Below are 11,155 nucleotides of genomic sequence, written 5' to 3'. Positions count from 1 at the left end.
ACTAGCTGTATAAAATAAGAACTAGATGTTTTGAGTATGGACCTAAACACATAATGAGACCGAAAAGACAGAGTACTTGGATCCACGTCCGAGAATTCCCGAATCCCTGACTACGTCGATCCAAAAACCAGATGTTTCCAAACGTCTGACAACCGACGTCTTCGTGGTGGGGGGATGGCTCAGCGGTTAGATCGCAAATTTACTGACAAGAAGGTCCGAGGTTCGAACCCGACCTCTGCCTCTCGACTTCCCCTGTCTAGACTTGCGAAACCCGGAAGTATCCCAGCCCTTGTGCTTCCTTCTGGTGGCATGCCAGCTAGGCCCCGAAAGGATGCTCCAGCTGAACGATAACATAGTACACTCAAGGTGTAAGTACCGCATAAACTATAACTGGCAGTGTGAGAAAACACTGTGTATCATAGTTAGCCATAAGAAATGGGTTGAATACACGTCGTAAGCCGGCCAGTTGTTGCTACACGAGGAAACCCGTAATAAAAGAGACAGAAAGACTATTTGAAATGGCTTAGACTGTAGTCGCTAGGGTCATCTCTCTATTTCGTATCTTGTCCCTTTATGGGTGAAGGACCTGAAGAAAGATGAGTCGATGAAGATGAATAAAACTTCTGACCTAATCAGGTTTAGGCAGAGGCCCAAAGTCTATCATCAGTGGTGTCAAAGTAGGCACCGAAGTAGGATTGGATGGGCGGATATGCAACGAGGAAACCAACTGTGTTTCGGTATCCTAGGTATCGCTGTTACCACTGTCACGGGATGAGCTTTGGTGGAACCATTTTATCCTGATTGCTTCGCGATTCGACGAAGACTAGTCCGACCATTCATTGTTCCAATATACAGAAAATCAAAAACGAAAGTTGATGCCAAGTGGATATTTCCACTGGAGGGCCTACTGAGAGAACGGATAAAAATTAGCCTCAAGGGAACGAGCAAAAAGTTATCCTTTGTGGATGATTTCTTCAGAGGGATGGGGGAACTGCACAAAATCATAATAGTTTCTTTGAAAGTTTTACTGTGAAAGGAAGATTGATAAAACACTCTTAATGCTAACCTACTAAAACAAGGCAGTTTGATTGCCTTTCCAGACAGTCGGTCATAAAATTCGGGCAGACGGTGAAGACTAAAGTTTTATTGACATCTAATAGCAACCAAGTGTAGTATTTTCTCTGAGTAGGCACGGAATAGGCAAGGGCCTTCAGTTCGGGAAACTGGTTATTCTCCTCACTTGCGCAATCGTCTTCGCGTTATGCCAAAAGCTCCAGAAAGTCGATTACACTTCACAGTAACTGGTTAGAATAACTGCAAGTTACTTGTAGGGAACCTCGCGAATGGCATAGATAGCTGTGCAATGATAGTAGAGGAATCAGAACACACCAGAACGAATGAAAGCAGAGTTAGATCAAGACAACCTACCGCTCTTGGCCAGCTGTATCCCACAGCTGTAAATGTAGACGCTGTTTCGGACCCAATAATCCCTCGGCATCACGACTCTCTCGAACAACGCGCTTCTGTTGAAAATCAACACCGACTGTTGTGGCAAACCGGGCATTGAACTGATTGTTTGCGTATCTGTTCAGGAAGCATGTTTTCCCGACAGCAGAGTCACCTGAAGCACAGACATGCAAACGCGATCGTTAGCGGAGGACTTGGAAGGAATTCGTTCACGAAAAAGACGTTACAATGTACACGCGTGGGAGAACGGTTACCAGAAAAGCATTACAATTAGCCCTAAGAAGTACTTTCTGATAGTTAAGTCTCTTCATTGAGGGGTAACTGCATGAAACTGATACCCCAAACCATGTCAGTGGACGAGTGGGCGGAAAATATACAAAACCGAGAAGTCCGCCTACGAGAAATGGACCACCACGAAGTAATGGGAACTACAGACGTAACACACTACTCACAAGGTTACTGAAAGCTCTTCGCTAATAGCAGCTATCTTTACAAGGACAACAAGCCACCGGGTAGTAGTGGAAGAGAGAAGAGAGAGTAAAAAGAGAGCATGTATCAAAGCCCGACTGACAAAGCGCTATTCATATGTTTGATCCATAGTATCAGACAAACCGGAAGAAAATCCACAAAATGTCAAGTAGTTTAGGCGTAATCAGAAGCAATTACAGGTATCGCAAACTGGTTCTCTGACAAAGAGTTGATTTTTGAGATGGTAATCATAACATAGAGGGGATGATGTTCGGAAGGCATTTTTCTAGATAGGGGACGGGTGGGGAGCCCATAGCTCATAGTGCTAGCCTTCCACAATCACCTCCAGACACTCATTCAGATAATCTGGATAGAAACTGACAAGACTAAGATAGACATCAACTAGCAACCATTTCGTGCGGCTCTCCGACCACGCACGGGGGATCACGAAGACCTCATCCCGGAAGGCCAGTGCACCGATAACATCGACTTTTCGTAATCGTTGGAATCGCTTTTGGGTGGTCGATTCGGAGTGGATGCTCGCCGCGCAGACAACGAAGATCAACTCCTTCAGCTGTGTCCTGATCACGAACTGTTTCTGGCAAGTCGAACTTTCAACATAAACATTCGCACCGCGTAACCTGGCGGCCGTCAACTACAAGGCAACCGTGGACCCAGTTGGACCACGTGGCCATCAGCCACCGGTGGAGAGCCAAAATTCAAGACTGCCGTTCTTTCTGGGGCACACCACTTGATTCCGATCACGCCATGGTGCGCGCACGCCTGACAGTTCGTTTCCCTCCTTCGAAGAACTGAGCTAGCCCAAAAACTCTCCACAGTAAAACAGCACTGTGGTGGCAGTGAACGTGTGGATGAAGCGTGGCAAAATGTGAAAGAGCTATGTTAGTGGCATTCAGTGCTGCCTGCCCGAATTCTTCAATTCGACCACGAAACCACTGAATGTCGTCGAGATCGCTGTACATGATTGATGCCAGGAAAGCCATACTAGCAGGCAACAGGTTCGACGGCGCACGCAAACCCCTCAGACGCCAAATAGTGAAGATTCTGAAGAAAGACTTAGGGTTTAGGTTGAAGATGAAAGCCCAAAAGATGTCGAAGGCTTTTGCCACCGGAAACAACCATGCCCTGTATCACTTAATACACTCAACTGACCAAACAACAACCGCCAGTGACATGGTAAGTGAAAAAGGCGGCTCGGAAACTCACTCGCAGAAACGCGAACTTGGAAAATGGGCCGAATACCTGGCATCCCCTAACACAGCCCTTGGAGACTGAATGCGGGCAAATAGGATGTAAACCTTAATCATCATCATTCATCATAGACAGCATGACATCAGTGTTCAACACCGATGCTTCACTGCCTTAATTACCCGGCAGAACAAATAAAGTACGAAGTATCCGTGCCGAAACGTGAGAAGGTACCAGGGCTAGACGGTCTGTATCCAACCCTCTCTAAAAAACACGGAGAATACCTGGTGACCCATGTGACAAAACTTGTTGATGGGGAGAAAGTGCCTGCAGAATGAGGCCCTGCTGGGGAGGTTGTTGTCTGGAAAATGAGTGGTGGCTCAGCATTTAGGAGCAACTGCCACTTCGCAGATGGCTCAGTAATTCGTTTTCATCTGAGGCAGTCTCCTGCAATGTACAGACACCTGAAACGTTCTGGCGGGTTTCTTCATTTCAGAGGGATGAAATCGATACTTTCCGAACGCCTTATGGAAATAAAGCGACTGAACGAGCATTTGCACCTGTTCTTCAGGGAAGCGGCTGGATGACAATCGACTGCATCTCTTGTGGATGATAGTAGCAGTATGGCATAAAAGAAACATCCGGGTCCTCCCAATACCGTTCACAAAGACAACCCCGCTGGCATTCATTATTCCTGAAGATAATGAGATAATCGTTCAGCGGTAAACCGTTTCGGTGCCTAGCTGCCATGACACCCGAAGAAAGCCGGCTGGGATCACCCGAAGAAAGCACGACGGCTGGGATACCGCAAGGTAGTCCAAGCATAGATAGGAGTCGAGATGCAGAGATCAGGTTCGAACCACAGATCTTCCGTCGGTCAGTAAATTCGAGCCCTAACCACTAAGCCATCTCGCCGTTCCTGAAGGTACATCCAGTCTCTCGAAAGTTCAGTTAGTGTACGTTCTTAACGGTGCCTTCTCAATTGAATCAACTGTGGTAACCCCATATGTCCATAGAGTTCGAGCTAACTTAGTGATTAAGGCGCCAGATTGCGGACCGGAAGATGTAGGTGTAGGTATCCGGATTAGGAATAAACAACTAGTCCGAAAGCTGGTCGAATTTTCGCCTCATCCAACTCTGCTCCCTGTCTATATAGGGCAAGTACCAAGTGGCTAATTACAATTTTTCAGTGGGATTTGTCTCAGTTATAGCTGTCAAGTATATCCATCACGAATAGTTTTGAATTTACCACGGTGTGGGGGATCTGTGTACCGCCACAATCCAGTGAACTATACTACGAAATATACGAGTGACGCTCCCACAGCTTCTCATACCAGGTTGATCAGTGGGTAGAGGCCTCGCTAACTTGATCCACCAGGCTGGAGCTCGGAACATGCGTGGCGACCTACTGCTTAAAACTCTGCTTTGGTGGTATTAGACCACGCATTGCCGACTTGCAGGCAGGATTTTGAACCAAAGGCTTTAGCTGAAAACCTTAGTCATTTTTCTGTCCAAATCTGGTTTTCCTGCCAGTGTTCCAGTCCATGTATATGCACACATGGCCTCCTGCCACATCGGCCGTCACGTGGTGTAACCAGCCGGGTCACCTTACGTGCTACATAGAGCAGGGCAGGTAGGCAAAAACATGCTACTGCTGATGCCTCCCCTTTTACACTTCCACGTAGTCCCCCGACCCTATTCCACCCCCAAGTTGAATACTCTCTTCACAGGTCCCAGCACTAGGACTAACCTCTTTGTTCGCCACTCACTAGTCACAATCACATGCAGTTTCTGTGCGTCCGTACACGGAACACCCAGATATGAGTGAGAAGACCCAGACAGCCCAATAGCTCTCAATCATTTGAACTCCGTTTGGCTAATGGTCTAAGTTTTCCTATCCGCAGGCTTACATGTAAGTCTGTAGCAGGTACCGTGCATACATGAAGTTTTTCATACTGTGTCGATCGCAGATTCATAGTCGGTGTAATAAGCGAGGTGACAATAAACCAGCAGATTCTGAAAGTGAATGTCTCGAGTGAGAGTCTCGAGTTTGTCAGGTCTGGAGGATTTGACAATTTTCAGGGAGGTATTAAAGGTACGAAACCAGTGACTTCAGCGTTTGGCTGTATCTGCGTAGTTTGGGTCGGTGTCGAAGAACCAAGATAGTAATTGCAGATCTATTGCGGAACTTTGTATGTATATTTCAGCTCATCCACGCTTGTTCTTAGACAAGTATATCGTGGCTTTTAGAATGCGCTCCGCAGCAAGTTAGAACAGAGCCCCAGTTACCAAGGATGACGCTTTACAAGCCTAAGAACAAGCGTGAATCAGTACGAGTATATAGGGTGATTACAACAAGCAGACGACAATCGTTGCTGGTCTGGCAGCACTGGACGATAAGGCGGTCAACCGACGCTAATGGCGTTCATACTGTTAGTTTCTATCTAGATTAACTGAACGAGTTTTGGAGATGTGGGCACCTCGGATATTTATTGTAGCCTAGCCCTAGGTCACCTCCGTTTTTTCTCATCTACATCACAGGACGTTATTCAAATTAGTTGAAACGGTCGTCCGGCAACGACCCATCAGTTTAATCATCTGGTGATGCCGCCACAGATGACGACGATGCCCACCCGCGCATAAAAGTGAACCTTCAAAGTGAAAAGTGTCAGGTGACGCTGGCCATCCGACTGCACAAACAACAGAGTCGCCAAACCTGCTGCACATCGTATAGCATTTTTCCTTACTCCTCTATTGCATTCCAATCTGGGCGCCTTCTTTTCTCCCTAGAAGTCCCAGCACTGATTTCGCCTTACACTGCCCTCAAATGCGGTTTCTGCACAACTTTTCCAGTCAACCTTAAAGATTTCCGTCAAACATGATGACTCCTTACTATAATTACTCTATACACACGCACTGAATATTTGTATGCATATTTCACTTCATCTACGCTTGCCCTTGGACACATAAGACGTTGTTTAATCCCCAATAATCCGGCCGCTTCTAGTTCATTCTCGGACACATCCTTAAAGTCTCAATTTACCTGCATAAGACCTGAATTCTTCGACGCCGACCCAAACTCCGCGGATGCGGCCAAAAGCTGGAATCACTGGTTTCATACCTTCGGCAACTATTTGGAAGCTGTCGAATCTTCTAGACCCGAAAAAAGTAAAACTCTCATATACTTTTTGAATTCATTGGTATACGATCAGATCGCTGGTTACATCGACTATGAATCTGCGATCGACACATTACGAGACGTATACGTCTGTCCCAAAAACGCTATATATGTATACTACCTCCTACAGGCCTACAAGCAAGAGAGTGGACAGGATATTGATCAATTCGTAAGAAAACTGAAATCATTAGCTAAAGGGTACGAGTTTGGATTAGTATTTTCGGATGAATATAAAGATGAACGTGTGCGTGATGCTATACTTAATGGCCTGGTGTCCTCTTCCGTCCACAAAAAACTTCTAACACAGAACAAACTCATTCTGGATCAAGCATAAGCTTGCTAGATCCCTCGAGTTGACTCACAAACAGTCGCAACCATGTGTTACTACTGACCCTATACTATAAATATATATGTATATATTTCATGGTTGTACGGCATTGAAGCATCGATGTCAAACACTGATGTCATGCTGCCGATGATGATGATGAACGAACCTATATCCTGCTCCACGACTCCGCCCATCTCACAGAATCTCGAAAAATGCCTTAATCTGATCATTGTTTCTGTAAAATCCGTTCAAACACGTTATTTCTGTGGTCAAAATGCACATTATCGTTCAAAGCGTCCGCTCGAGAAGCCGTTTGTAATTTTTGTGGTAAACGCAGTCGCTTCCACCGCCGTTCAAAAAGCATCACCACGCACCATACAAATTGTGCATTGAAGCCCACCTTATCGTTGTTATTCGATGAACAAGAATGTCCAGTATAACCTCAGAAATAACATGTTTGCAGCTGGGAAACCGGGAAATGTCGTTCGCCTTTACAGTTCTTTCATCTGCCCTCACCATAGAGATAGATCGTCCAGCTGTAGCACCCTTTCGGTGCCTAGCTGCCATGCCACACGAAGGAGGCACGTGGGCTGGGATACTGCCAGGTCGCCCAAGCCTAGACAGGGGAAGTCGAGAGGCAGAGGTCGGGTTCGAACCACGGACCTTCGGGTCAGTAAATTCGCGCTCTAACCACTTGGTCCATCTCGCTCCCCATCCGCCCTCAAATCGCTTCCTCGTCTACTAAATGATGCACCGAGGTGAACAAATCTGCGAGACCCCTGCCTTTCCCACAATAACTTCTGGAACAGCGGAAATCGTGCGGCTAAGTGAAGTCCACGAACAAACCAGACATAAATCCAAATAGATCACATCTCCATCAGTTACGGGTGGAGGGGGTCCATTACTGTCAGCCACCCCTCCTGGAATACCTGCGTGAACTCCTATTATGCAGTTGTTCACTGACGATTCCCCTTGCAATTTTCCGGTCTACGCAAAAACACGTAAACACCACTGAACTATCAGGAAGCTCATAAACCCACAAATCGAACAAACCTATCAGGACCCACTTCAACGCCATCAGATATCGGATAATAACTAACACTGGATGTTCAAAGCTGGACCTGATGTCGGGATTTACAGTTGCGGCACAACCTAGCCAACCTCATCCAAATGTTGGAGCTCTGATAGGATCGTGATTTTGCTAGAGGCCCAGTGACAGATTACTTCTGGTAGTCACCACAACTAAACTCGATGCATCAGCCGACGTCACGCAAACCAGACTATTCCAAAAGGCTTGGAAGTTAGATGGAATCGACGAACGGAGAAAGCGAAAAACGCTGAAAATATCTGTAGATTGTTCCACTTGATTCCTTAAACAGGTCATCAAAGGCCATCTGTCAAGAATCCAAAAAAAGGACGTCGGCACACTTTGGCTGAACACTTCAAACCAAGAATTAGTGACCACCTTCCGCCCAAATTCCGGGCTGTTGACAGGAAGGTAGACTGTGAATAGGGAGCCTGTCTGCGTCACACGTGTCCCAACAAATATCCCCACGCAAGCATCGTGTCGCTGGTCTGGACGAACTGCCACCTGTTCTACTCAAGGACGGGCTGGATTCGTCAGCAGTTTCCAGTCTAGTCTGTTTGCGTCCACCTGCGAAATGAGACGAGATGGCTCAGTGGTTAGAGAGCGAATTTACTGACCGGAAGGTACATGTTCCGAACCCGACCTCTGCATCTCGACTTGTCTCGACATTGTCTAGGCTTAGAAAAGATGGGAGTATCCCAGCCGTCATGCTTCCTTCGGGTAGTATGACAGCTGGGCATCGAAAGGGTGTTACAAATGAACTACCTGTGAAAGTGTCTCAGATAAGTCGGAAGGATGACGTGTCCATTTTCAGAAGCCGTAATGACTAAAGTAATCACAGGGGCGTCAGCTTGACTCCCGTTGTAAAATTCATGTCCACATCATTCTCGTTTGAACACTTATCCAAATGTCCTCCAATAATTATTTTGGTGAGTCCACACCAGAGCGGGGAGCGATGAATTCAATTTCGCTCCCAATTGAGCTCATTAGCGGTGCATATCCTTGGCCATGCCAGGGTTTGATCTTCGGATATCTGACACCACTTCATTGGTACACAATAGACGCATGTGAATTTTTCACGTCTGAATAGGTGAACGTGTTCACGCTTGAGCGATGTGATTGATTTACCCGACTCCCTGAACGACCCCAACCAACAGCTGTCTTCGTTATGACGATCGATTGACCCAATTGTCAGGACTTCCCAGTCAGTTAGCGATTGAAACATGCTAGGCGATTTTTCAGTTTGTCGCAGGCGTTTTGGGAGTGTGTAGAGTTCACGCCCTTATTGCTCTCGTATGAACGGTCGCTCGCCAGTCCTTGTGTGATTATACTGGTGAATAGTGGTCACATACTCGCCCGAGATGTCATAAGCTCGAAGGTCAAACCCCAGCACAATCAAGGATATGCACTGATGAACTCTAACAAGAGCGAAACTCGAGTAGTGCTTCCCACCTTTATTGTGGATTCCCGTTGTATCAAGGCTTCTGGAATCGCTAATCATTCGTCTTACGGCGGCCCGTGAAACTTTGATGTGAGCATCAAGCGGGAGTTCGACCTGCGTTGGCCATATCTCCAAATCTCGTCAGGCGGGAGAACAGCAACATATGCACATATCACCCACGATCCTTTTGTTTCTTGACTTCATACGTGTGTTCAATTCTGCCGACCGTCCACTGAGTCTATCTAACTGTTCAACAGAGGATGTTCCAAAGTTTGTGGGCATAATCCGGCCCCTGTATTAGCATACTTCCGAACGTGTAAAGGTATATGAGGAGTTCCCTAAGAGCTTCCCTATAAAAGGTAATGAGGAAGTTCATTTCCTCCATTTTGTTCAGCATCGTCATCGATGAAATAATGAGCCGAATGCGGGTTTTCAGAACTCTAGTTCTTAATTCGTTGGTGGTAAGAACGTTGTCGATCTGGAGCACGCAGACGACATTTTTGAGGACGGGCAAGCAAAAGACAGTTGAACAAACTGACCCCCGTCTAACCATCTTCCGGCAGGCGCCTTGCAGCTATGAAGCGCAAATTCATGCAGTCCCTGAAAATTCCTATTGTGGTTGAAGAGGCACCATGGGTTGTAGGGAATGCCAACCAGCTCGGTAGTTATAGCAGCGAATATGGAAGTGTTGGATGAAGTCACTGTACGAATCTCAAAGGGGCGAGATGACTTGGTGGTTAGAGACCGAATTTACTAACCGGAAGGTTCATGGTTCGAACCCAGCCTCCGCATCTCAACTTGCCATCTACGCTTGGGAATCTTGGCAGTATACCAGCCCTCGCGCTTTCGTCGGGTGGCATGGCAGTTAGGCACAGAAAGCGTGCTACGGCCTAGTAATTATTGTCTATATCTCACCTTCCAATTTTGGTTGCACCCACGGTAACGGTCTTTCAAAACAATCCGGCTGACCTCAGTGCTGATTACTGGTTTCTCCTGCGTATACACTGTGAGATGGCTTACATAGGTGTTGTTCAGGATTCGTCTACTGACTTGTCCAAACATCACATAGAGGATTCCGGGAGTTCATACTTTCCTCAAAGCTTACGGTATTAGCTCAGTTGCGAAGCTATTTACTCATTGGATTACATTGGATTAATGCTCACACAGTGTCCAATGTTCACTGGATCTTACGATTATCGCAAGCTTTGGATTTTTCATTCTCGCGATCTATGAGGAGTTCATGATTGGCTCTGCAGGATTTTACTAAAAATCGTTGCTGGTTTTAGTGCATCGCAACGTTACCAAGTGTTTATTCTACCTACACTCCGTATTCGCCTGAGGTATAGCCGCAGAGCGCATATGCGCTCTCCGGCTAATTACGCGGTATCTACATGCATGCGGTACGAACGTTGTCGCCACAAATCGGCGACAAAATGCCGTCCAGTGACTAAGTACAACCATACCGTCGTAAATGAGGTACTGGGTGGGAATACTTTGTGTGACAGGAAACAGCGAGGACTTGAGGTTGTGGTAATAATATCAGCAATGTTCGCTTACATTAGCGTATACTGAGAAGCCAGAATTTTTCTCCATAATTCCAAGCAAAATACGTTGAGTGGACACAACTTACCCAGGGCGAGGAGCTTGATGAGGTAGTCATACTCGTCATCTCCGCCCGAGTCATCCCTGAACAGAGAATCGCCCATGGCCCGTGGGTCCCGCCACTGAACGAGAATATGTGTAACCGATGCGCTCAAACAACTTCCAGTTCGTGCATTTCATGATATACTGGCTTAGCCAAGGGACAATAATCTTGCAGCTCATCAAATGGTCTGACGGAAGTTTTCTGCCAAAGGACATCTTTTCGACCACTGCTGTAGTGTTGGGTAATTTTCAGAATAGTAAATTCTGTGGGTTGGGCATTGGCGGGCACAAATGGGATGTTAGAAGTTCATATATCGGGCTTGAAGAGTGTTT

At 46.6% G+C, this 11,155-nt stretch overlaps 1 protein-coding gene across 1 annotated transcript; it reads right to left on the bottom strand.

Moving 5' to 3' along the window:
• Positions 1 to 1,323: 1,323 nt before the first annotated feature.
• T265_13554 (hypothetical protein) lies at positions 1,324 to 10,901 on the bottom strand (the record flags this gene model as incomplete). The annotated part of the gene is made up of 3 exons (XM_009169437.1): positions 1,324 to 1,356; positions 1,429 to 1,621; positions 10,809 to 10,901. Coding segments are annotated over 3 exons (300 nt in total), but the record flags the coding sequence as incomplete, so codon positions are not given.
• Between the last annotated feature and the right edge of the window lie 254 nt (positions 10,902 to 11,155).

Source organism: Opisthorchis viverrini (genome assembly GCF_000715545.1).
Source record: "Opisthorchis viverrini unplaced genomic scaffold opera_v5_78, whole genome shotgun sequence".
In the NCBI taxonomy this organism is placed as follows: domain Eukaryota; kingdom Metazoa; phylum Platyhelminthes; class Trematoda; order Opisthorchiida; family Opisthorchiidae; genus Opisthorchis; species Opisthorchis viverrini.
The sequence above is the reverse complement of the archived record's forward strand: the minus strand, read 5'-3'. Positions and strand labels throughout refer to the sequence as shown.